The sequence below is a fragment of the Myripristis murdjan genome, chromosome 3, assembly GCF_902150065.1.
Source record: "Myripristis murdjan chromosome 3, fMyrMur1.1, whole genome shotgun sequence".
Lineage (NCBI taxonomy): Eukaryota > Metazoa > Chordata > Actinopteri > Holocentriformes > Holocentridae > Myripristis > Myripristis murdjan.
The window spans coordinates 8653286-8681242 of NC_043982.1; the positions used below are offsets into that span (position 1 = coordinate 8653286).

Sequence of the window (27957 nt, forward strand, 5' to 3'; positions counted from 1 at the left end):
AGCTGTAAGCAAAAACATTTTGACTAAAAGGATGACTCAATCTCCAGGGTTGTAAGTGATTAATCCTCTGTCAATCGACTTAAGCTCCACAGCTCTGCACACAGTCATTTGTATTTTTCAGATGTTGAAATTGCAGAAGACATTTTTCTTAATGATATATGGATAGAAACACATTCGCAGTTTGTCATTGTGTGTGTGTGTGTCTGTGTGTGTGCGCGCGTTGCAGCTCCGTAAGCAGTCCGTGTCCATCTCCGGCCTCATCCCCACCTCCAGCCTGCAGGCGTTCCAGCGGCGCTCCATGCTGCACCTGCCGGACAGCGGGCTGGGCGAGGACCACAGCCCCACCACGGCCAACGGGATCAACCGCCGCGCCGCCACTCTCTATAATCAGTTCACCCCCAAGAGCGAGGAGAACAGGTGGGTCCTCGCCCCCTGCAACACGACACTGCCGGGAAGCCCAGATTTGGTTAATGTCTAACTGCTGCCGAGGGACAGTTCCGTTTTGGAAAATTACGCAGCCCAGTGGAATGCTGTGTCATGTTTGTAGGGACTTTGTGTACTCGGTGAACAAAGAGTGTGGAAGTTTACAATTACTATGAGGTCAAAGCACAGTCTCCAGGCTGTAACAGGAGGATATTTTCATATTTTAGCAGATGAGCAGTGATAAAATCGACCGTGCATATTTTAAAATTTATTTATTCTGTTGTAAGAGGTCCTCACCCTCCACAGACCAAATAATATTTTGACAGACAAAGATATTATTACATGGAAGAACTTATTTTAAGATATTCTCTGATGTCACGATCCTCTAAATCATTCTGATGTACTGTCTTATTGGCTAAATCTGTGCAAATATGTTTTTATTTTATTATCATTGTCCCTCATTGCAGCTAAATTATAGACATGGATCTCATGTGCTGTATCTAGTTATGTAATTATTTATTTATTACCTCGCTTTTACTATAGTTTAACTCTTTTCAGAAGTACCAAGTTAAAAGGTGTGTGACTCAGAGCTTTTTGGCTGGTGGTTCGCTAGCTCAGAGAAATAAGTTGAAACAAATCGAGTGTATAGTTGACTTGAGGCGACCTTGGAAAGACTTTCTTGTCCTTAATGGCCCTTTAACAAATACAGTTACTTAATTTAAAATGACTTCCATCTGTCAAAGCACATTTGGCACTTTGAAATGGGAACACCATGTTGAAAGAATGCTGAAGATCTTTAAGTGTTCTTGTGATGCAGACAAACATATTGTTCATAACTTTGATAAAGGCCTGGCAGCCTGTCCAGCGTGAGGCTCTAGCCCGCAGCAACCCTGAATCGAAATAAGCGAGCAGTGAAAATGAATTCATGAATAAAACATCAAAATGAACATCGCTGCTGCCGTATCATTTGTAATACAAGGAGTTAGAAGCACAGCGGTAGGGCTTCCAAAATGCATCACGGTCTAAATACTGTTGGATCTGTTTCCCAGGTCTTACGAGGGGATCCTGTATAAGCGTGGAGCACTGCTGAAAGGCTGGAAGCCTCGCTGGTTTGTGTTGGACGTCACTAAACACCAGGTCAGTAGGCTGCAGTGCAGTGATGTGTGCAAGTTGACACGGTTTCCAAAGCCTCTTTATTATCTTTATGTAGTGTGGGACTGTCCTTTTCCACAATACGTATTGTTACTATGATGATTCACAGCTGAGGTATTATGACACCGGGGAGGACACAAACTGCAGAGGCCACATCGACCTGGCAGAGGTGGAGTCCGTGATGATAGCTGCACCCACCATCGGAGCCCCCAAACACATCAGCGAAAAGGCCTTTTTCGATGTGAGTATTGGAAGGAGACAGGCGCTCACTCAGATGACAGTGGGAAAACCTGAGAAGCCAAACATGGCAGCACTGTATATGCAAAACATGTTCTCAGCATCTGAGCAATTACACTTTCAGATTTTGGCAGCCACTCAACTTTGATATTTGTGACTCATGTACAAGCTGAGGACAGCAGCTCAATAACAACGCTGCAAGCCCAGGCAAGGACGAGCCCACAGGAGACAATGACTGTTGGCTTTACTCCTCGCCATGGAGTTGACGTTTTAGTTTTGTTATGTTCAAAAAAATCTCTATTGTTTATAGTCGCCATCGTCGTGACAACAACTGGCAACAGAGTTGTGAAGTAACAAAGTAAAGATAAATCTGTTTTTCCTGCATTTTTGTTCCTTAATTGAGTATTTATATTTCTGATAAATTCACTTTTACTTTGCTATATTTTCAGAATAAAATGTGTACTTTTATTCTGATACAATTTCTTTAACACTTTTATTACTCACTACAAACTAAAGTCATGTGCTATTAAGAAGCTGTCAAGAGCCATTGATCCGAGATGTGATTTTTATTTTCCTAGGATGGCGAAGGCATGACCTAGTTGACTTGCATTCATTCTCTACAGCCTCTTCCCAATCATAGCCAAAACTAACTTGTGCCTGACCCTGACCACAAACAATAAGCCACAGTGACCACTCAAAATGTAAAAAATGACCTCACTACCCTTGGGGGAAAAAAAATTTAGCCCATGGTCCAAATTTTTTGTTGTTGTTGTTGTTCTTTTTGATTGGTGTTGAGTGGTTGCTGAGGTAAAAGAGACAGAAGAGAGACTTGTTGCTGTTCTTACTCTGTTTTATTGTTTTAGTGCCATGCTGCAATACCAGCTGCCCATGTTGGGACAAAAAGTAACTGACCTTTGACTTTAGCATGAAGGGACAGGGAGAAGAAGGAATGGAGCAAAGACAATTTTTTTTTAATTGGTATTTGTTAAAGATCTATTAAATAAATGATGTTTGTGCAGTTTAGGGATGCAGAATATCTTGTAAATTTTACATTTTATGGGACCACTTGAGAAAAGAACTATATTATTTTTGTTTTTTGTTTTTTATTTTGGAAATGTCTCCTTATTTGCAGCATAATGGAGGTTGCACTGCCAAGTAAAGCTTGGAATATTTTTTTATAGGGAAATTATTTTAGAGAGACACAGAGAGAGAGGGACAGAATGTAATTTATACTTTTGATACTTAGGTACATTTAGTATCAGATACTTTAGTAATATTTTTATGGCTGAATTTCACTTTTACCACAGACATATTTAGCAATATTTTATCTTTGCTTTTTCTCATGTATGACTTTTGGATGTTTTTTGCAACTTTGCCTGGCAAAATGGGACCTTACCAGGGATTCTGCATGTTTAGCCTGAAATCTGCAAAATGTATAATCTTCACTTTTCGGTGAATCTTTTCTCAAAGCAAACAGTCGTATTTTAGAACTGCGAGATCATGTTTCCTTCCTTTTCTCCAGCTGTCGGTTTCCATTCATTCCACTATGCGATGAAAATGAACTTTCAGAGACTTCAAACTTTCTCCACACCGGTATTCCATCACTGTAATAAACTCCTGCATATTAGTTTTCCTAAAAGCAGCAGCACTGTTGTGTTTTGATGACTTGAAATTGGGCGGAGTGAAATAGGTGCTTTATGAATGGTGACACTTCATTCGGCACAGAAGCAGAACATTATACGGTGGCTGTTTCAACCAAAAATCCCAATTTGCATAGGGATTTTGATAACATGATGTGAAATCTTTAGCCCCCCCCCCTTCAACATGATTTGCAAAATGATTTGTTGCAATGTAAAATGTGGCTAAATTGTAGTAAACAGGCCAAACATTCAAAATCAGTGGTGCGGTCCTTGAAAGAGTCTCTGGTTTCATCATTAGTTTGATGTTCTATCATAATGTGCTATGCCTCCAGTCCACATTTGACCTTTTGCTGACTAATGTCCCTCCAGCTGAAGACCAGCAAGCGAGTGTACAACTTCTGTGCCTCGGACGCGCCCAACGCCCAGCTGTGGATGGACAAGATCCAGAGCTGCATCTCTGATGCATGAGCTGTGACCCCGGGCCCCCGAGGTCAGGGCACGGCAGCATCGAGACGTCGGTCCTGTCAGGCGGCCGGGAGCAGAGACGCTGCCTACCACTCAACTCAGACTTCAGATGACGTCACCATGGGGACCACAGTGAACTATAAGTGCCTGGTGGTGGAGGACGGTCCCACACGCTGTCCATCCATCCACTCTGTCAGCCGCCTCTCAGCTCGTCAGGCTGTTATCATTCTGCATGTCGGCTGTGGTCTGAGTCGGCGAGCGTGCCGCTGTCTCTGCTGTCAGCTGCCCGCTCCGTGCCTGCAGCAGGGACCAGAGAGTTCTGATAAGCTTGCAGTACCAAGACAAGGTTCTTAAGCTGTAAATAGATCAAAGCAATATCACTGGCCATTCAAAACTGTGGGTTCAATTTTGGAATTATTAAATATAGAAAATAGCCTACAAGAGAATTTATATGAGATATTTTACTATGAGGAAAAGTTATTGCTGCTTAAGGAGAAGTATGAACCGCCAAAAACTCAGAGATTTTAATGCACAATACGATGAGGCAATTTGTTTGCACTTAGCTCTAAAATATGCACTCCTTATCAAACAGAGTTTCTAACAGATGCAGACAGCGAGGCTAAAGGCATTACATTATAATGTACATATGATGTTTCCTCAAGACAGATTAAATGGAAAGAGTTTGCACAGTAAAAGTTCAAAAGAGTTACCTGACATTTTTTTTATTTAAAAAAGTGATGTTTTTCTCTATTTTGTTTAAAAATTGTGAATGTTTTTTGACTCATGGATAACACGTTTGTCTCTTGCAATGTAAATTATTTTTTTATTAAAAGTGTAACTCTTTGGTTAATTGTGGTGGCTTAATGTGTTCTGTAAATAGTCGTGTGACATTTCGTTTTATATGTACTGAACATACATATGCTTTTCTAACCTTAACTGTAATGTGACCAACAAGTCATCCTTTTTTAATGTATCGTCATTTGTGCAAATACCTTGTTCCCTCTTTATGATGAACCTTTGTCTTGGAAATGGCAAATGTCAAGTTTTTATTTTTTGATTTTTATTTTTTCAGATTATCCAAACGGGCTCTGTGTCTTTTAAGGGCTTTTAAATAAGTAAATGAATATATCAGTAGGACAACGTGGATTTTCAACAGTCCTTGTCTTATCTGGAACTCATTTCAGAGGCTTTTTTGGAAAAATTACATGTTACTGTATCTTTGTACCTTGATTTGTGGTGACACTAATTTTTTTTCTTCTTTTTTTGGAAATAAATCAGACATACTTGAAACTACCCCTGTTAATCTTGTCCTTGTTTTACCAAGTGGATATCAGAGTATTCTTATTCATTGCACTCATAGTTTTTCCATCATATGTTTGCACTGCAGTCGTGCACAGCCATAAAGTGTCAGTAAGCTGCTGTGTGCCTGATAGGAAATACTTAGGTTAAGTTGTAAATAAGTGCACCACCTCCACTTGAAACATACCCTTACTAAATGTCACGTAACTAAGTTCTGGGATGAGAACATGCTTTGGCATCAGTGATCACAACTTGCAGATATCCCAACAACACAGCCTGTATTGTAATGTTTCCTGGGATGTCACAAGTTCACCATGAAATGCCTCATGGCTCATTTTTATACAATGGGTCATAGGATACAGGAAGAAAACCCAAGCCACTTGTAATAGCCACGTTTTCTGGCCTCCTGTGAACACCTCGTCTTTATTAGAGACCCTCTCTCAATGAAAGGTAAGCAGACACCACCGCAAACGCTTGGCTTTTGCTCAGAGCCAGGCTTGGAGAGGATGAGGATGGATGTTTCACTTGCCAACAATGAATAAGGGACTCGGCTAGAAACCCAACACAGGCTCTGTGGCGCCTGGTTGGCGGGACGGAAAGGGACTCCTGCGGTCCTAAGTAGGTTTGTCTCTGAATGGGAAGCAGAGGGTCAGGAGCCGAGCAAAAGATTAAGGGAGGAGGCTTGTTCCTGGCCATGTTCTCCCAGCTGGCCTTGCACTGGGAGCAGGTGGAGAGCTGCAGCAGGCCAACATCTGGGCAGACCCTCTCTGGCAGTCAACTCCATATTTAGCCTCGTCCCTACGGTACGGGGATTAGTAGCTCTGCCCGTGAATGAAGGGATGCAGCACCAGTCATTTCCGACTGGATTGTGTGGAATGCCATGGCTAGACTCATTGCTTCCTTAAGTCGAGACGGTAGTTTTCTATTTACTTTTGGTTTTGGATCTTGAACATGTACCATCACCAATGTTTCTTCTCCAAGAGAATTTAAATTTGAAATAAAAGTCGCATTGTTTGTCCATAGGCCAAAAAGCATTCCTGTTCCGCGACAGATGATACTCGCAGGACAGATTTATTTTATTGGCCTTCTGTGGCGGTGCAGCCCCCCCAATGTGGGATGAGTCCCAGTTTCATTTCCTGCGTGAATTAGCAAACGTGGGCAGTGTGAGAGTGGCCCGGGCATGCAGGGCTGACTCACCCCAGCCTCAGAAAGCTGTGGCCCCCTCACTTGGGCACCTGCTCCAAAATTCAACACAACAGCTCCCAAATGATGATCTCTTGTTTGGAAATGAACGAAATGCATGAATCAAGTGGGCTCTGGGCTCCAGATGATCTTATCCGGACTCCGCCCGCTCATCCATGAATAGAGGAGCAATATTCCTCGTGTGACTTGAAGCTGCTAGCGACAGTCAGTCTCTCCTTTGCGGTGGTGGCGGCAGTGTGTGCATGCAGGAGGGAGAGGATGACAAGACTTTGCCGTGTTGACTTTTTCTTTAACCCACTTACAGAGTGTTTTGTCTGAAGCCATTTGAGCCATGGTGTTTTTCCATCTCCAGCATTCGTGTCCCGCAACCCCTCTCTCCGACTAAACCCAGGGTCCAGTCAACCATGTGAAACACTCGGGCCTGTGAAGTCACTGTGGGAAGACATCTCACCCAGAAAACAGGCATCTGCCAGACATTTATTCACCAGCACACCATCCCAAAGAATGTTCCCATTCTCAAATCTATTTAGATGAGGATATGTTGGACAGGAGACAGATGAATTGGTCACGGGCATTAAGGTCCTCTTGGACACATGGGGGTTAGGGTGAGACAGCGAGAGATATCCTTATTTTTGGTATGCCAAGACTTGCGCAATTAAGCCACGGGGATAAAAACATCCCATTCCTCAACAGTGAGGGCTGAGAATAGTCTTTAAGAGAAAGAGCGCACATTTTTCAGAAATCCTTGGATATAAATACCTCGTATAAGAGAAATGTGAGCAGCAAATCTATTTATTTTACACTAGTTAATACTTTTTTTTTTTTTTTTTTTGCTCTCCTGCATGTGTTAGTGATTGTCTAATCCTACTGCTGGATTCTATTAGTCACTGGCTTGTTTATTATATGTAATTTTGTAGCTGTTTAGTTTATTTAATTGTAACATAGTAACATATCAGATTCAAACTCCATTGTGTAAGACAAAGTCAAGGGGTGCAGCGCTTTGAATTGGTGCCAATCATACAAACAAACAAGCCCATAAAAGGAGACGTGTGAATGACATTATCTTTTTGGTGGCGAGCTGCATTCCTGGTTAAAGTGTTAGCTCAGTGAATTGGCCAGTGTGTCTCTGTGTGTGTGATGTTATCTGTCAGCCACCAGTATAGAGGAGCCGGAGTGGTGCTGATGTTATGTTGGTGTATGAATGCAGCTTCTTATCTCCTCCTCTGACACTCTGAACTTGAGATGAACTGTTTCTTCCTATCCAGCTCCGCTCCCTCTCTCCTAATACGGCAGAAATTAAGTTGGCTTGGGACTATTTACCCCCCTGAAAGTCAAGACACTCATTGTGCATGTTGGCTGGCGAGGGCAAGACAAACAAGCACCTACAACCGATAGTTTCAGGTAGCGATGATATTGTTTTTTTGGCTCGTTTCACTCGCTGAGGCATGAGGGTGGGGAAGGTGTTGCAAAGGTGAGGTGTATGTGTGAGAATAGTGGTCCTTTGTTGCACATCCTGATTTGTTTTGACATGTGGAGGTGGCGAAGCCGAGCCCAGGCTCCTGCGTGCCATGTGCACCGCGCCAACTGTGCAACTCAATGCTTTAAAGGTCCCGTATCACTCAGTTTGTGTGGCTTTGCTTTCATATTCTTTACAGTTCTGTAGTGGGGGCAATCAGAATCACATCCAGTTGTGACGCATGGGGTTAGTCTGAACATCTCGGGGAGGGGGCAGCATCCTGGGTTCAAATCCGACCTGAGGCCCCTTGCTGCATGCCATCCCATCTGTCTCCCCTATATTTTCTTTCTCTCTCTACTGTGACTGTCAAATAAAGTAGAAATGCTATAAAAAAAAAAAAAAAAAAAAAAAAAAAATATATGGACATATGGATATAACCTGAAATCTTGTAATAGGGTCCCTTTAACTTTATTCAGAATATCCCTGTTTTAAAGACCCCCTCTGAGGAAAATCAACTTTTTAACCTTGTTAAAAGAATACTTTTGCGCAAAATATTTTTTTTCTGTCATACCCAGACTGAGACAAGATGCTAGATATCATTTTCACCTCTGTACATCCAGTGGTTCAGTTCCTGTGGGTAGCATTTCATTTTAGCTTAGCATAAAGACTTAAAGTCTATAGGAGTCATTAGCCTAGCTCCATCAAAGTGAAACAATAAACCTTACAGAATCTCCAAAGCTGTCTTGTTTACACAGTGTGTCATGTGCATTTGAAATACATGTCTTGAAATACATGTCCATGTCCAACATGTGCATGTGGTGTTTTTCATTTGCTATAACACATATCAGGAGCAAAATAAGCAGTTTTTCCACTGTGAAGCTGCAGTGTACCAAGGAAGACGGATTCAGACAGTCAGGGTTCATGATGTCATAAACGTAGGGAACCAAAAAATCAACAATACTTCACATGAACAATATCAGTGTAATTAAGAGATTAACTGAAAAAAAAAAAAAAAAAATATATATATATATATATATATATATATATATAGGTTCATCAAATACAAGTTCTGAGCCAGTGTGTGAGCAGGCAGGAGTATTTGCATATTCATAGCTCCACACACTCTTAATGCAGAATTATATGTAAGTCATTTTGAGGTATGAAGGAAAAAATTCTATATATACAGTACTGATGATCAGAGATGAGTTTTTAGGTGTTTCATCAGTTTTTGGAGGGGAATTTTATGAAAACAGGGGCTATGAAGTCATATTTCTCTCCATATTGATCATACAAATAGGCATGCAGCTGCAATGCTTTTGAAAATCTGAATTCATCTATCAACCAATTAGACTAAAGAGTGAAAACTACAACAAGAACCAGGCAACATCTGGACACGGCTCTCGCAATGAACATCCAGTACTTGCGTCTGGCTTGCACTAAACGTCCCCTCTGAAAGGCTGCACAGAGGACACTTAGAGCCCAGGGAGGCTCTAACTAGCTGTGCACAGCCATGCATTTTTCTCTGCTGGAGTCACTGACACGATCCTCACATGGCTGACTGTGTGGCGGAAACAGACAGAGCCCCCAGACAACTATAAGGTGCACCGAGCATGCAGGGAAAAGTGAAAAATACCCAGAATGGTTTCTGACAGATGCAAAATTCCTTTTAACTAGAGAAGAATGCATTTGTGAGAGTCCTGGAGTTTTATTGCTGGAGGCCGCCACATGGGCCTGCAGCACCGACACAGTGGTTCACTCCTGCTGCTGTCAGCTGAACACACATGTCCTGTGCATGCAGTGTGTGTGTGATGACACCTGCTGGCCACTGTGTGCAGAGCGCTGGTTTCCCATGGTGCACTCATGCTTAGGGAGGACATGAGTCATACAAGAATTCAACATAAATTTAATGTTTCCAATCCGACTAGATTAAAAAGAAGCTTCCTGTTTATCGGGGCATAATGACATTTTTTAGACACAGTCATACCAGTAACATGATAAAGCCTTTGTAAGTAGTATATAAATGTTTTCTTACTCTTTATAACAGAGTGATGAGAACATATCACGATATTATCATTAATATTTAAAAGCATGCCTTAAATTGTGAAATTTACATGGTTTATAAATATCATAGTCATTCTTTTATTTTTAATTTATCTTATTCAAATGCATCCTTTATTTAGCCAGGAAGATCCCATAGTGGAAAAAAGATCACTTCTCATCAGGAGAATGATTAGTTTCACCAAAAAAAAAGAAAAGAAAAGAAAAGAATGAAAAACATGAAAAAAAAAAATGAAAAAATTGGGGGAAAAAATGAAAAATTGAAAGAACTGAAAAATCACACAAGAACACAAACAATACATAAAACCAGCATAACAGAAATAGTGAAGAAATGGAGGAATGCAGGCAATACCAGTGATATCCAAATACAGTCCAGCACAAGTCAAGATGTTTAAAATATTCAAAGAAGAGACACTTCAAAGCACTGGCGGACACGTGCCCCCATGTTTGAAACAGCATGTCTAAAGTGTCCTGTGCAGAGCCCAATATGAAAGGAAGGAGTGGCCCATTGTCTGCCCTTCACATAGGAAAAAAGACTGAAAGTCCTCCAGGGTGCCCCCTCTCGCAATAAATTTAAAAAAAAAAAAAAAAAGTAATAATTATAAGTTATATTACATTTGGTGTTCCTCTGATGGAAACGTGCCCACCAGTAAAGGGGAACAATTTTCAAACAACAAAATATCAAACACCATTACAGCTACTACAACAAGTATTTGTGCAGAACACCTGTCCCAGGTGTTCTTGTATTTTCCAAATTTGGTTTTTCAGTTTCAGCTTTTAATTTAAAATTCTCCAATTCAAGATCCATTTAGGGCTACTGTACCTGTTGCCCAACGATTAAAAAAAAAAAAAAAAAAAGAATTAATGTATAAATAAAAAAAAATAAATAAAAAAGTAACATGTCTTCTATTCTTTGTGGCTGCAGTGAACCAGTTTTCCCTCCAGTTCATTTGTCTCATTTCTTTGTCAGTAATAGGAAATAACAGCACTGTCCCCTGATGCCCCTATGTTTGACACAGCATCTCTAAAGTATCCTGTACAGAGCCAACAACCACAGGAAGAAGTGGCCCATTGTCTGCCCTTCACATAGGAAAAAAAAAGATCGAATGCCCCCTAGGGTGCCCCTTCATGCAATAAATAAATATTAATAATAAGTGATGATAAATGAGGTGCTCCTCTGATGGAGAAGCGCCCTCCAGTGGATAAACTGTGCTGCAGCGCTGTGAAGGCTGTCCCTACATGTGTGAGCATGTGCAAGTTTCTTCATGGATGAGCCTCCAGTAATAATAATATTAAATAATAAAACTGTATTTGTATAGCACCTTTCATACAAGAATTGCAGCTCAACGTGCTTCACAATAAAAAGAACATCTGAAAACACATTCAATAAAACATTAAAAAGAATAAAACAAAAACAGTAGAGAAAAAGTGATGTGCTGCTACAGCACAGGAGCCCTGACAATGGGAGAGACGGGAGGCTCCCCAGGTGTCTTTCTGATGAAGAAAACTCACAAGGTGCCCTCTGAGATGCCCTCCCAAGTGACAAAACACCATCAAGTGTCCTCCGCTTCTGAGGTGATGATATTTTGCAGCTTGTTCCATGCCCATGGTGCACAAAAGGAGAAAGCCCTTTTACCGAGCTCTGAGTGCACCCTGGTGGCGGTATGTGTTTGCCGTTGTGATACAGTGTGTCAGAAAGCATTTATTAACTGTTTACACACCATTTAAACATGCTTAATGTTCTCTATTCTGGGATATTGATATTATGTATGTGTTTTTGTGACTATCGCAGGCTCAATTTAGTCATCTATATCTGACAAGAATTGTCTCCCATCTGTCAATATAAGACTAAACAAGAGATAAAAGCTCTCACATGCCCACCTATCACCACATCTAAACCTACTGATAACTCAGGGGAAACTCAGTTTACTAAATGTAGGCTACCTGGAGCAGAATAGTTCACAACTGTATTGGAGGGCTTTACATCCATATTAACATGCCTCCTTCAGCTGTTTTCAAAGTGTAATGACGCATTACCTATGTGGCAAAAATGTCTCATGTCTGATATAAATACCTTATGGAGTTCCTTTTTTTGCTGAGTTGTACAGTGTGTTTGTGTACTCTCCACCAGTCACTATTCAATGGATGAATGTAAAGGCCACAAATCATACTTGCTACAAGTTTCCTTTGAACTAGTCAAAAGGAATTAAATCAGCAGGACATGCATAAAAAGCTCATCAAGTTCAGCATTTTTTTCCCAATTTCCCATTTTGCTCGTGTTTAAAATAAAGTGCCATGTAACAACACAAGAGTTAAAAGAGGTGAGAGATCTGTCAAAATATGAGATAAGAGCATATCAGACGTAAGTAACGTACATAAAAATCAAATTTCATCAGGAAAACTGTTCCATCATGAGTCACTAAATTAAAGTATTTACTCTTATGCAGTGGATTGAGGATATCAGTCAAATGTTTCATAATCCTTGGTAGACTTCCTAGCGGTTTCATCAAAAGAAAGCGCTTGAAAACTACATGCTAGACTAGGTTTACTATCAAAACACAAAACTATTTCAAAACAATATATTTATTATAGTCAGCACATACAGTTAGAATGGACAGCATAAAAACGACAATTTCAACTCGGCCTGCAAAAAATTTATGTTAAAAAAATACAAATGTGTGTTATGTAGGAAACTGATAAATGCAGTTAATCCAAAGCTGTACATTTTGAGAACAATGGCACACCTGAAATCAGTTAATATTAACAACACACAGCATAAACCACTTTTTTCTTGACTCTAATTTCCCACTGGGTACACATATATAGCTATCATAGGCTCAGGAAATCTCTATTATCAAACCACTTCAGACTGGGAATGTGAACGCATGGATTGCAGAGTTAATTCATGACTCGTTTATCATGTCTTGTGATGCTGCATCATCAGTGCGTGGTCCGTCCTGTACACCCAGAGGTTACTGAGCCGGAGCTCCCTGGTTCTTCCTCTCCTGCCACGACTTCTTTCTCAAATCCAACTCGGCATCAGTGAAGGAGGCCGGCCCCCAGTTAGTGATCCTCTGAGGTCCCTTATGGCCTATAAAATACCCAGGAGGGAGAGAGGGGAGGGACAACATTTGAAGGAACTTCAACAATCTATCAGTAACACTTTAGGTTCAGTGTTCATTCACTGATGTTAATGAATGCATTTATGAAATGATTAAAACATGAACAACACTAACAAAGACCAGTTCATGTTAAATGCACATAAGCATACACATGTTGTTGTTCAAAGGCATTTTGACACTAATAATGACATCTTAATGAACACTTAAGATGAAGTGCTACCAATTAATGTTCATGCCACTTTCTGAAAGCTTGCATCACTTGCTTTTTTTTTTTTTTTTTTTTTTTTTTTTTTTTTTTACTTTTACTGGTGAGTTGTCCACCCTGCTATGATCTTCCCATGTTTCGTCACACTTAAACACAATGAGGCTGGATGGGTATTGTCTTATGGAGCTTAACCTGTCAAAAATGTATAAATGCATATGTAGAAAAACTCAACAACTAAAAACAATGACACAAATACCCGGCATAATCCACAGCCCTTGGGGGCAAAACATTTTGGGAACTATTTCCTGCCAAAGAACACAGCAAACTGTATCTATCCTCCCCCTAATTCATCAAGAATCTGTTTAAATTCTGTAATCTATCAATCCAGAAACCATCTGGATAAATAAATTACACAAGGGATAAGTGGTAAAAAATATCTTTTTGTATTTTGAGTAAACTGTTCTTTTAAATCTTAGGACATGGTTAACAATCCTCACCTGGCTGGATGAGACGCACCAGTCCCTCATGTTTGGCCACCTTGTCTTTCCAAGTCTTGGTCTTGTTAGCTGCCCGCTCGAGTTTCCTCGTCGCCTCCTGTATGAGAGAGAGAGAGAGAGAGAGAGGGAGAGAGAGAGAGAGAGAGAGAGAGAGAGAGAGAGACCTTGAGTACTTCACACAAGGACATGAGGAGACAGTTTGGCGGTGATGAGGGTGTAAAACCACTTGAGACAGTTGTTGTTGACCCACTATCTCTTTTTTTTTTATTATCTTTATCTCTGTCCATTTGTTTACACTTAGACTTTACTTACTCATAAAAAGTACATGTTCAACACCCAGCCTTAAGGATAACCCAAATCTAGACACTGAGGGCCCTATCTTGTGCCACCCGCTATCCGCTGCCACTACCCGCTACCCGCAAATTGCGGATTTAGGAACTTCCGCTATCCCTAAACGGTATCTTGCGCCACCCGCTACCCGCTATCCTTATGCCGACTCCGTCATTTGCGCCTGGAGGTGTGTTCGTGGGTGTGTTTCATGCGCTATCCCTAAAGTTGCTATCTTGCGCACACACTTAAGGGATAGCGGATAGCGGGTGGTCCTGACCACCCGCTATCCCTAAAGTTGGACTGTTAGGAGAGTGCGTCCAGGCGGCTTCAATGCGCGCCCCGACGGAGCCTCGCCACACACACGGTCGGACTGATACCGGGACGCCGCCGGAATGGACTGAGTATATTACTCATATAGACTGTTTAGAGGAAAGACTGTTTTAATTGGACACTTATGCCAGCACGTTTTATTGTTTTATCATAAGCCAGCAGCTGTGCTATATTTTTATTTTTAATATTTTATTTGCCCAATCTACCTTGTCAATAAATTAGTTTACACATAGTTCCACCTCTGCCTCTTGTGTGTGGTGTGTGACCCGGGGATTTTACTCAATCAGTACAACCTTGTGACACGTCCACTTGGACACATGTGGCTCCACCTCCCGAATTAACTCGCCTAGAATATAATATATCATATGTATATATATATAAAGCCAACTTGCTTTAGCCTCAGTAGAAGCCCTGAGAAAATCTACCTCCCTCTCTCCATCGCGGGTTTAGGATTTAGGATTTAGGATAGCGCATCCTGCCCTTAAAGGCAATGGCACCTGGCACACTGATTGGTTTAGCTGGCGTAACACCCAGAACATGCCTATTCATAATATAGCGGGTAGCGGAGGTGTTTTGCGGATAGCGGGAGGTGCACAAGATAGCAACTTTTATGGGGGAACGCCTCTTCCTAAATTCTAAATCCGCAAATAGCGGGTTTAGGGAGTCTGGCGCAAGATAGGGCCCTACATATCTACACACTAACTTTCACATAATTATGAGTATTACTTGAAAGTCAGGGGACTTTTTAGTGACATAACCACTTGATGGTAAGTTGAGTATCACAATTTCACTTTCAAAACTAAATGTGACCATTTGATAAGCTCTTGACAGTTTTGTCTGTGTCCCCAGACCTCATACTGCTCCAGCGCCCCGTGCCTCTCCCTCTCTAGGCTCTCCAGCTGCAGCAATGCTGCCTGCAACGCTTTCTCCTTTGCCAACTGCTCGGCCTCCAGCTCCTTCTTCTCAGCCTGGGTCTGCGAGATCGCCCTCTGCTGCTGCAGGTGGATCTGCTCTAGCTCAGCCCGCTTCGCTGCCTCCTCCTCCAGCAGTCTATAAGAAGTGGACACACAGACAAACATCTATGCACTGACATGGTGTTACTTTTCTACCGGGTGGGGCTACGGCCAGGTAGCTCTGTGTATTTTGGCCATGCTCATGCACTGTAAAATATAGCAAAGAGCCAGCTGCTAGAGGTTTCTTTTAAAAAAGTATCTTTTGGTAGTGACTTAGCAACCGTACCCGAACCTTAACAAGGGACTCTGGACATTCATCAAAACCTAAAACAATAAATACAGGAAAGGTTGCTGGTATGATGGTCTTTCCTGTGGCACACACACCCTCTTCAGGTGGAGAAAAGTACACCCTTCAGCACACAGACAAAGACTGTAGGCAGCACTTTTTCCTTAATCATCACTTTCTCTAATAATATATGATTTATGTGAGACTAGCAACTGAAATTTATACACACACACAACAATACCAAAAACAATTTTTCATTTAAGTATGTATTTAACAATTTCAATTGCAGGAGGTGCTGGGGTGTTCTAACTAACACCTTTATCGGACCACATGCCCCTGCATCCTGATGGCACAGCTAAGAACAATAGTTGGATAAAACAATATGCTCCAAAATCACCATAATTAATTAAACTCATCAACTCTCCTGGTCCCATTGATGGGTTTGTCACCACAAAAGCATACTCAGGACATTATGAACTTACTTAGCATGCAGCTCAGACGAGCTGTTTTCAAAAATGCAGAATTTTAAATTCTAGTTGAGATCCTAAGGTTTCCAAAGATACTAAACATGTCCTGCTGAATTACAGGGAAAATGTATATATGACATCTTTACTATTTGATCTAAAGCTACAGCCATAAAGCAACAGCATCTTGGGTTTGACTAATAAGTCACTCATAAGTGATGTAGCTTCAATGAAGCACTGCAACCAGCAGATATAGAATTGAATAGAAAAATTTAAGTATGAACCTACTTACATTTTTAAGGGAAAATCAGAATTCAAGGATAAAAGATAACGTTTCAGCCCACCCGGATCTTCATCGGGTCTTTATGAAAGTCATTTCGAAGTACACTGTACGGGGTCTGCACTTCATTTTGGCAGACAATGGAAGCACCTAAAACGATGTGTTAAATCTAGTGTGTGAGTGTGTGTGTGTGTGTGTACAAAAGCCTGACCTGGCCTGCAGCTTGCGCATGGTCTCCTCGTCCAGCTTGGCCTGCCTCTCATCCTCTAAGGCCTCCTCCAGCCGACGGTACATATCCTCCAGCTCCTGGACACGCTGCAGGTACTGCTCTAGTTCACTGGACTTTTGGGCCACCTGCTCCTCCATCTGCTGCCTCACCTGAGGGAGTCCACACACACACACACACACACACACACTGATAATGTGGATACAAGGATGCACTTCGTTTCAGCATGAATGTAGGCTCTTGAACTAAACTGTGGGTTTGTAACTCCTCTGTCAGTTGTCAACACAACACAGAGTCTGCCTCCTTATGTTTAATGTTTAATATTGTGTATTGATTTGTTCAGTGAGTGGTTATTTCTTTTTTAGTTTAGTTCTCAGTATTTATTTTGCAATTTCAGTACAACACATGATAGGACTGAGCAGATATCGTATTCAGGTCAGTGATAAATATCTATCTGCTCAAGACAAAATTTGCAGTATTTCTTACAGCATTATCCACATCCAATTCTTTGTTGCCACAATGACGCAGTTTCCCCTAAGTAATCAGTAAGGTTTACGTTCCAAAGATACGAGTCAAGTAGCAAGACTCACTACTACTGCAGTTACACTAAGGCTGTGATTTTTACAGCATCTGACATTCTTAGATACAAAGATGACTCAACATCACAGGACTCCATGACACATAACACTCAAAATATTTTAAGTATGTGTTTCCTGGAAGCATCACGTCATAGATTGTTATGCATTCAAAAGGGTGCAACGAATGGCACCGCATCAGAGTTTGCCAGACTAAAATGTCTCCCTTGTGACACTGACAGAAGCATAGTGGGTCAATTCTTAGCCTGTATCAGCAGAAACAGAGAGGGAGCTTTTGCCTATGCAGCGTGTGAAAGGACCAGTTGGACAACGCGGTTACCATTTTCTCTCTCTCGAGGTCGAGTCTGTAGCGATCTTGCAGGTCTATCTGAGTCTGCTTCCTCCTACGCTCCTCCATTGCTGCTTTGGCCGCTGCCTCTTCCATTTTCTGTGAGGCACAAAGGGGGAAAGAGCCAAGAGCTATTATTTCTTTGCTGAGCGGAGGCTAGCTAAGGTTACAACAGGAAATCCCTTTAAGATCAACAAGACTTTATAAAGAAACTTGTTCTTAGGCTTGTGTAAGGGGGGAATTTGTGGTTGATTTAAAGCAGTACAACATGTCCTTGAGTTAAATTTATTCAGGAGAGCAGCACAGCAATTTTAGCTTGTATTTTCAGGTCAACAGATTGAGAGATATAATAACGTCTACGTCTTTGTCTCCCTGGTGAGTGGCCTAAGGATAGTTGTGTCAGTCAGTCTGTACACACAGCATATATCTCTAACGGTAATGGATGAGTTGCCAGTTAATTCACTGAGTGTGTTTATGCTCCCAAATGAATGAACCCTCTCCGTTTTGGTGACCTCATGGCCTTTTGGAGTTTGTTCAAATAGCAGTGTTGATATACGTGAGCAGGTTTACTTGTAGTGGAAATGGCATTAAAGGTGAATACCGAGTGTAAGAGAGTAAAGACAGATGCTTTTCTTGCGGAGGATGGTCTGATAAGAATTGCAAGGTACACTGAGTTCATTATCAGAAGACAAAGGGAGCGACAGTAGCTGAAGCGTACCAGCTATGTGCACGCCATTGGTCCGGGTGATGAGAGATGAAGGACTGTTAATCTGTTTTATAGGAGGCTAATGGTCTTCCCTGCAGACTTTTTTTAATTGACCGTCATTAACATTACACTGGAAAGTATGTACAATTCCATAGTGTTTAAACATATTGACATTTACAGGGACTAAATTATGTCCAATACCAAAAATCGACTCAGATGTAGAGTCTGATATCAGTGCAGCTTGCATCAAAAGATACTGAGTCCAAACAGGCAGGCAAGGCTATCAATTTTCATGAGACCAAATATATAAATTAGAGGAAAAGTATATTCTGTATTCTGTTTGCCTAATTCTCCAGGCTTTAGAAATAAAACTAGCCCATTCTTTTGCCACACAGTGCAGCTTCTCATTTTCATCAAACCAAAATTCAGGATTTTTGTTCTTAGGTGCACACAGGTTAGGGTATGAAGCAGAGCTCGCTGAGGCATGCACTGCAATGTCCTGAAAAGCCAGGCCCATCTAGGTGAAATACCAACTTACTGGGAAGACCTGAGGATGAACCCTGTCAACTTTGGTGACCTTATGACATTTCCTGTGGCGCCACCCTCACACTAAAATGTACTAACCCCTGTACTCCCACTTGTTGCATTCTCCTGACATGCACAAGCCAGCGGGCCCCCACCGGTGGAGCGCCCGCTTTAGTTTCTAACTTTGTACTTTGAAATGAGCATGACTGATGAAGGGTCTGAGCAGCTTTGAAGGCTGGTTATCCCCACTGATTGATGTGATGGAGCTCATTCTACAAGACCTGGTGGTTTGCAGAATTTTTGAACCAACAGAGAGCAATGGAGGCAATTTTATAATAAAGGCATGAGTTTTACCAGTAGGTTGAAATGTTTTATGTGGGTGGAATTAACCATGGGACAATTTTACATGATACAGCAGAACATTTGTAATAAAAAGGGAACCAAAACCTTCTATGCAAACAGTCTCATCAGGGACATTTGTGACAAATATCTTGATGAGAACATGGACTCTAGACGTGCCGTGGTTATTTGCATTTGCCTCTATGGTTTCTCACTTCTCCTTCTGCCTTGCCAGATGTGTTTCAGCTGAATGTCCTCTCCGTATTTCTTGGCATTTCTTTTCTTATCATGAGGTCTAGTCGAGCATTGAGGACATCTGCATCTTTTGCCTAATGTGCCATTGTGTCATCAAACAACAGTATCCACCAAATACTGCACACACTGCTTCAAAGAAGTTAAGGGCCAGCCAAAGTCACAGCTGAATCTCCACAGAATTACACTGAACAGAAAAAACTGAAACAAGAAATTGATCTTAAGATATCAGTATATCACTCTGTTGATGAGTATGGACTGCTCAATAAGGCGTTTTATGGCTCAGCAAACTAAAAAAAAAAGGGAATGAAGACGTCACTGTGCACTTTAGCTTCCTAGTCCTTTTGAATTTGACATCAAAAGTCACATGGATGGGGCGGTCATGTGATTCTGTCACCCTGAGCAGCTGATCATTGCTGAGCTCCCACTACCGAGCTATTTTTGAGTTGAGGTTGCAACCCCACAAAAAACGTTTTCAACATCAATCAGACCACGTGCCGAATCTCAAAGCCACTAAAACTGCGACGAACGAAACTCCTGAAGAGCAAGATCCGAAAAAGAACGTGCAAGCGAGCAAGGAGGTGCTGCTGCAAGAGACACCTGCTGTTAATGCTGAGGCCCTCGCTATGGGCATATCTAAGAACATCATAGAGAAAATATCTACTATGATGGACAAAAAAATGAGAGCTTTCAGCCACACCCAACATCACAACCCGGAATGAGTCAGACACAAAAGTCACATAGATATGGAGCTAAAATATCAAACTAAATGTCATTGTCCGTATATTTACAGAGTGCATTGTTGATAAAAATCTGTATACCTATGCCAAAAAGAGTTTCTTTACTATTCACTTTCCAATTCTATAAGCACAGAGGAACAAGGAGGGAATAGAAGAGAGGGAGGGGATTTTTCTGCATGGGTAAGCTCTGACCTTTCTTTGTGTATTTTATGGTTGAAAATAGTTAGAGGAGACAATGCATCATACACTAAGCCAGCTGTCACACCCACTTCTCACATACCAGCCTTCTCCATCATGAGCATTCACAAACACAGCGTGGTAAATTCATTACAGAGCGCCATCAGAGTCCTCAGTTTGGGCAATCCATCAGTGGTTATTCATATGTGTATTGCATTTGAACAAAACATAAATCTCTACAGAAGACTCATAAAACCTACTACCATTCAATAACCTGTAACATATTATGATGCTGTATGTGTAGCACTGAATTTCATGAGGGTTCCAGTGTGCTTTGTCATGTGATATCTTGATATCAAGGATATTTTTAAGACAACAGACTGCAATTAGTCTGAACTGGGGGAAAAATGAATGAGTCAATAAGGAAATCCAGCATTTACACATTATAGATACATATTTTTTTGCAGTACTCGTTACCATATTTATAATGTAGCATAACATAATTTGTGGGGGACAAAATGTTCACTCTAGACTTGTATTTAATACTATTACTACTACTACTACTACTACTGAAATAATAATAATAATAATAATAATAATAATAATAATAATAATAATAATAATATTGTTATATTATTGTATGTGGTATTCTATTATTATTAAAATAATTTAACAATAACAATTTCAGTATTTACTAACACAAAAATGATATCATGCAGCTATGTTAGGTTAACAGATAAAAAGTAGTCAGGCACTAAGAGGAGACGTTTAACACAATCAGCGAGACACAAAATGCTCGCTGAGGGCAGCATGAATTGTGAAAGTATTTTACATATATGTCCAGGTTAATTCTTTTCATTATATTATTTTGTATATATTAGGTCTTTGATCTATTTTCTATCACTTATTTTGACTGGGGTTTTGCTTTGTTTGCCTGTTTTATGGATACGTTTTTAGGGCTTTTTAATCTCACCTCTGTCTCAGTTATCTATTGTGATCACTATTCCTCTAAATAAAATTAAAGCTAAAACATTTCAGTTGTGCAAAAGGTCTACTGGAGCAAAATTCTGCTGAAGGCTCTATCATTTTCTGGATTTAGACGTTAAGCACAGAAGAGTACCTTTCTCATGGCCTCCAGCTCCCTGTGTTTGCTATCGTTGGCCGTCTGGAGCTGCTTCATCCTCTCCTCCAGCTCCTCCTGCTCGGCCTGCTGCCGCTGCCGGAGCTCCCTGCGCCGCTGCCTGGCCTCGCGGTGAGGAGACGGCAGCCCCAGCCTCAGCAACTGGATGCATGTTTGGATAGCTGCGAAAAGGACTCATGCATTAAATTACAGGGATCGTTACAGGAGTTATTACTTGCACAAAGATGACTGAAATCTGCTTCCTACCTCTCAGGTATTTCCTCAGTTTATAATGTAGATTCATCATGCTTTATTGTAATCTTTATGGGAATTATCTTAATTGTTTTGGTATCCAGTTTATTCTTTTGGCTGACTGATCCTCGATCACACAACATTGTTATTATAGATGTGCCAGTGAGTCTGATGACTTGGCAGACTTTTTGCAAGCAGGCAGTAACAAAGTGGTGGTAAAGGACAGGTCAATACCTTGGATCCACTCTTGTTTCTTCTTTTTGTCTGAGGCGCTGATCTCAAAGCTTTTGTCAGCACACTTGATAATGAACAGGCATTTCTTCCCTTCCTTGTCCGGGAGAGACTGTCACAATGGAGATAAATGTAATCAGTCAGGAAATTGGCAAACATGAGGGAAGTTGTCGCAAATGATTGGTTAATAATGACAAATAAAGTGCAATAACTTCTGAAAATCAATCTTTCATTTTTAACATTTAGCAGGAAATAGATTGTGACATGACATTAAATAGTCCACGCTGCACTGATTAAGTATTACCTCCACGCAGCAGCTGCGGTCCAGAACAATGACTCCTTTCTTGTCTGCAAGGTCTTCACAGACATAGTAAGATATCGAGGTTGGTCCAAGCACAAACCAGCGCTCTGTCCAGTTTTTCCTTTTGTGACCCTTTTTCATCATGTAACCCTTCAAGATAAAAAAAAAAAAAACAGAGTCACTTAAGCCGCCATAATGTTCTTCCATATCACCATGATATAATAATAATATTGCATTTTATTTATATGGTGCTTTCCTTGGTATTCAAAGACCCTTTATAGTCAAAACAGAGAAAACCACATGAAATAAACATTATCTAGAAAAAGGAAGAGTCAGATGTTGTAAGCTATTTTGAAAAGGTGGATTTTTTAAGAATGCCATGATATATTATACATGAACAATTATGATAATTAAGTTATTATTAAGCCAATTAATTCATCAATTATCAAATGTTTCTATGTCAAATATTATATATTTGGTTTGGTTTTCCACTGAAATGAAATGAAATATTATTTATTGTTTAAATACTTGTGCATAAGTATTTGTTTATTCATAGGTATATTTGATTTCTGCCGCTTGAAAATGACCGAAATAAACATTCACTCATTCAATGTATGTTTTGCATAACATATAGGTTGTGGGTGCACAAGTGCACCCACAACCTATATGTTGGTGCACACATGCAACCACCAGGTGCACACAAACTCACAAACATGGAAAATTCAGGCCTCATAGGTAGAACGTTCTGGCTGCTATAGGGTGAGCACAGCTAGATAGACAGATTTTAGTGGACCTGATGTACCAACAGAACAAGACAGCAGCACAAACTGCAAAAACCGTGGGTGCCAAAGGATGGGGAAATTTTTGCGGACCAATCAACCGTCAGAGCTGTAGAGCTCCTGGTAGAGAGATGAATGTCAGCAGATCTGTGTACAGAAAATGGTCTAACCTGCTTCAGCACATCCAGTATGAGCTCCTGGAAAACCTCATTGATGCCCATGGAAAGGGTCTGGTGGTTCAAGCCCCTGCTGAAGTGGCCCATGCCCACCAGTTCAATCAGCTCCCAGGCGGTCAGGCAGTTCTTCCTCTTGTTCAACTGGAGCTTGTAGTCTGAAAACTGCTCTTCATTCAACACGGTCCCCATGGCCTCCATCAGCTTTCGCAAGAAGTATTCAATCTACGAGGGAGGACAAACAGCACAACAGCTCCAAACATTGCACTGTGCAGCTTGAAAGGTGTGTATGGTGTGTCAGAGTCTTGTGCAGTTGTTTTTGATGACTCAATTTCAACTCTGAGCCAAAGAATGGCACAGCTGTAGTTTTATGTAATGAGTTAAGTTGAAAAAGAAGCAGGGTTATAAGGATCTTTCTCACCTCTTCAGTAATGATGACCAGTGGGTACCGGTTCTCTGACAGAAAGTTGAAAATGCACCAGACTTTGAAGGCATCCTCATTTGAGATGAGAAGATGAGTGGTGTTGATATTTTTCTTGTAACACAGTGTCCAGCATAGCTTGTTGAACTCCAGTATGTCAAAATCATCCCGTACCTGCAATGAAAAACAGAGAATTCAGTCAAAATCATATCCCCTGGAGCCGAGAAGGGCTGTGTGTTTACAAATGCTAATCAGGAGCCTGCCAATTGTCCCCGTTCTCTTACTCTAGTCCAAGGGATGTGAAGTACAAACTTGATGTTCTTAAATGCCTCATTTCAATGCAAGTCAGAGTCTAAGAGAGAAAGGCAAGGAAACGGCCTTCAAGAACAAATGGTGAAACTCAAGCAGTTTACTAATTGACATCAGTGTTACTTTTATTACCAAGAGAAGCTGATGGCCAGCCTTATGGTACACTTTAACAGATGAGTGGGTTAACACTCTGCCCACCGGGGTGCAGGACAAATATTGTGTTGGAGACATGAAAGCCCTTTAGTGAGGAGGCTGATTCAAAATTTACAGCTGATTCACCACATGTGCCAATGAGGATGTCTTCCTTATCACAAATATATGCACGTTATTCACTCTGTAAATGGAGCACACAAAGAAAATCTGATGTCTTTGATTACATTTCTTCTGAGGGAAGATGAAATGGTGACTGACACTGTTTTGGCTCACACTATGCCATCTTGTGAAACTAAAACTTCAGACAAGCGAAAATAACAGTAATTCTTTTCACACCACTGGGAGGTGACAGACTGCTTTTAGTTATTTCTGTCCAGTGTAATGACAGTAAAATTGGAACCAGTTGAATTGAGTTGTGCTGAATTGTACTAAAGTGAATTTGATTAAACTGAATTGCACTGAACTGAAGTGAATTGCAGTCAATTGCACAAACACAAGAGGCAGGGCTCTACGGTGCGAGTATTTCACCAGAATTTGGCCCTAAAAATAGATTCATGCAAACTGTAATCTTTGTTACAAATGTTAACATATCGACTGAATACAAAACAGCTGTGATTATTAAATTTTGAGTGGTAATATTACCTCAAGCTTACAATACAGACACTGTTTGCTGACCACCAGTCCACTAACGCAATGGCCCCAAATACTGTATCTGGTTGTTTTTAAATGACCTGTTTTTACTTGCATGTAAACATGTAGTATTTCTTGTAATTGCCTCACAATGAAAGCCTGCTACTGGTTCGCCAATGGCAAATTTCAAATATGAAACAGTGGCTTTTGCATCTAGTAGACAGGAGTCACTGTGTGATTTTGGTGGCATTTGCTATTGCACAGACGTGTGTCTCTAAGTACATACACATGCAATATAAATATGAGTGTTTTCATTCATAAACTCTGTATTACTTGAGCATTTTTCACTGTGCTCCTAAATGTCTAAAAGCCTTAATATCACTTGAGGAGTTTAACAGAGCTGACACAAAGTTTTTCGCCTGGTGCCCACCTTGTCGAGAATGAACCTGTTGAGGTAAGGCATGTAGCCCTGGGTGGACACAGGGCCCTCATTGTCATCCTTGAAGTGCTCCTCCAGGGCCACGGGGTCATGTGGGATATTCATCACTGTACACAAGTTGTGAGAGAGCACCTACAGAACCACATTCAGATTATGATTCAAGTAAATGTCACATAAAACAGACGTAGCGTGGCACCGAGTGGGTACGCTGCATGGGAACAGGGGATTACTGGATAGACACCAAACCTAGAATTCGGCAATCTGCATGATCAGTTACACACCACTGAACATGAACTCCCCGGCACAAGTTAAAGGCTTAAGGTCACCCCGACAAAACAAAAAACAAAAAACAAAAAAAACAAAAAAAAAAAGTTGCCGTTGTTTAAGCTTTACTGGCCAACCGTTACTTCTGGATTTTTCACTCATTGCGCCAAAACAGCTCAGATCAGCTAACAATAAGTGCATGACACACCGATGAGGCAGGTGATGCAATTTTTGACATCTGAAAAAGTACAATGTCAGTGGCACAGCATGGTGGCTCAGTGGCTGGCACTGTGGCCTCCACGAGTGCAGTTCACCTTTGACTGGGACACACTGTGGATAAAACTTCAGCAGCAACTCCCTCACTTCATCACTTCAAGACTTAAGTAAAAGACACAAATTTAACTGAGAAAGGTATGAGAAAGAGTGCGAGAATAAGCGGTTAATGCAAAATACAACGAAATAAACTGAACTTTTTGATCTGAGGGTCGAGCGCTGATCAAAATGTAAAACTTGCCAGTCTAATTTGTTGCATTAAAAGTAGATTCCGGCAACTCAGGGAAAGATCTTAGTTTTTTAAAATGGGAAGGGGCGTTTTCTCCTGCGAACAATGCATGCTATACAGTATAATAGGCTTTGGTAACACTCAACTGTGCTTCTAAAACCAAAAGGAGTAAAAATACAGTGAGCATCTGAGGCAGATCTAACTCATCATTCTTGTCATATTGAGCAGGGGAATGTCCCCCAGTCTTCCCTGTGCGGCGAAGCCTGACTTGAAAACAAAAATAAACTGCCTCAAGGGAGATTTGACAATGCCAAGGCATTATGACACTTGGAGGTGAGCTACAGTTTCCTGGCTACTCTGCAGTGTTGTGTGTGTGTGTGTGTGTGTGTGTGTGTGTGTGTGTGTGTGTGTGTGAGATGAAAGGCCCTGCAGGAACCCTGAAGTCAGACTGTGTCTTTGTCAGGCAGGGCACATAGACTTGAGACCCAGGAAAACAACTCCAAACCAGGCCCGGGCGCCCGTACAGCAGAATGCCACACTTCTAATTCCTCCCTGTGCCCCTTTCTTCACTACAAGATTATGCATTAGGAGATTAGGCCTGTTTACAGAGCCATTCTAAACATACTGTAAGCATATTTTCTTTCTACCTTAGATTCACTGGCACTGGTATTTGCTGTAAGGGAAGTATCATGCATACTGAACATGTCTAGCAGCAGTCAGACAGTTATGAATTAGGTTATGAATGAATAAATCTGCAAGAATGTGTCGCACCTCATACCTGTAACACATGTGCATTCTCACTGTATCTCTAAAGTGCATCTTTATGACATGGCAGTGTAGTAAATGTGCCATCAGTCTAAAAACAAACAGTCATCTGACAGACAGGATGAGCTCGACGCTTTGTTTATCCTGCGGGGAAACTTGGATCACAATAAACAGCAACACAACAAAACTACCCGTCCCGGAGCTCTTCACGCAGGTTTGAAGTTTGCCTGTCTGGTTCTTCAGACTTGACAGCAAAGTAAACAAAACGGCGAGCTAAACAAACAGAGGGGGGAAACGCACCTTCAGCTGAGACTTGGACACCTTTCCCTTGTGGTCCATGTCCAGCGCTGTGAATGCGTGCCATATGGATTTCAGAAGCTCGTCCCGCAGCCACATCTTGTCCCGCAGCACCGGGGGAGGTCCGCCTGCCGTCTGCACCCTCTCCACTGTTCAGCAGTCCGCCGCCTCGCTGCCACACGCACACACGCACACACACGCACGCACGCTCACACACACACACACACACACACACACACACACACACACACACACACACACACACACACACACACACACACACACGCCAACGTGCGCGCGCGGGCGGGCGGAGAAACATGTCACTGACGTCGCATCGCTGCCAAGTGTGTTCACGTTTATGTTTTGACTGTCCAAGATGATCATTAATTCAGGACAGGTGCACGGGTTCAGAGACTGCAGACGTTTAGTTTAATGTCTAAAATTTCACAATAAGATTCACACAAGTTTGACGGGCTCCCAGGGAACAAATGAGGAACTAACTACTGGTGAACAGGCTGGTCTTAAATAACTCCTGACCAAACTTTACAGAATATATGATTAGTTTATTGCAAAACGAAAGTGCGATATTATGTGAATAGACCACTGTGTGATTAATGAGTATCTGTGAATCCCTAATGGTCCTTTACTTAATGCATAGTTCTTGATTACCACTGAATAATCAGCTAAACAGCACTAAACCAATAACAAATCATTTCTTCATAATTACCCGCCTTTTAGTTTCTATTTTGGAGTTTCGTCAACTCAAGTGCACTGCTCGACCGATGTGAATCTTTTTCAGTGGCTGATGCTGATATTTAGATAGATATAATGCCGATATCATTTTTATGTATTTATTTATTTATTTTCGCATCTGATAAAATACTACAATTTAATAATAACAAATTAGACTTAGAATTAAATTTACTACTAATTTTTCCACAATTTAAATTATCAACTAAATCAATGTCCAAAAAACAACATCAACAACTCAGATATGAAAAACAAATAAAAATGTATTACACTTCACAACAG

At 41.2% G+C, this 27957-nt stretch overlaps 2 protein-coding genes across 3 annotated transcripts in view; one reads left to right on the forward strand and one right to left on the reverse strand.

Annotated features, from left to right (window-relative positions):
• Positions 1 to 5210, forward strand: part of sbf2 (SET binding factor 2) — a 120609-nt gene extending 115399 nt beyond the window's left edge. For both annotated transcript variants that reach the window (XM_030078238.1, XM_030078246.1), the window contains 4 exons: positions 227 to 417; positions 1473 to 1560; positions 1685 to 1816; positions 3822 to 5210. In XM_030078238.1, the coding sequence (XP_029934098.1) occupies positions 227 to 417; positions 1473 to 1560; positions 1685 to 1816; positions 3822 to 3920 (510 nt within the window). In that variant the 3' untranslated portion in view covers positions 3921 to 5210. The remainder of the gene's footprint in view (positions 1 to 226; positions 418 to 1472; positions 1561 to 1684; positions 1817 to 3821) is intronic.
• A 7324-nt stretch (positions 5211 to 12534) lies between these two features.
• On the reverse strand, positions 12535 to 27150 carry swap70a (switching B cell complex subunit SWAP70a). Its single transcript, XM_030076064.1, has 12 exons — positions 26929 to 27150; positions 25089 to 25229; positions 23567 to 23740; positions 23143 to 23370; positions 22197 to 22343; positions 21896 to 22004; positions 21410 to 21591; positions 17542 to 17649; positions 16612 to 16778; positions 15269 to 15467; positions 13758 to 13854; positions 12535 to 13024 (listed from the first exon to the last, which is right to left on the reverse strand). The coding sequence occupies exons 1-12, from the start codon at positions 27022 to 27024 to the stop codon at positions 12906 to 12908; spliced, it is 1767 nt and encodes a 588-aa protein (XP_029931924.1). The 5' UTR covers positions 27025 to 27150; the 3' UTR covers positions 12535 to 12905.
• Between the last annotated feature and the right edge of the window lie 807 nt (positions 27151 to 27957).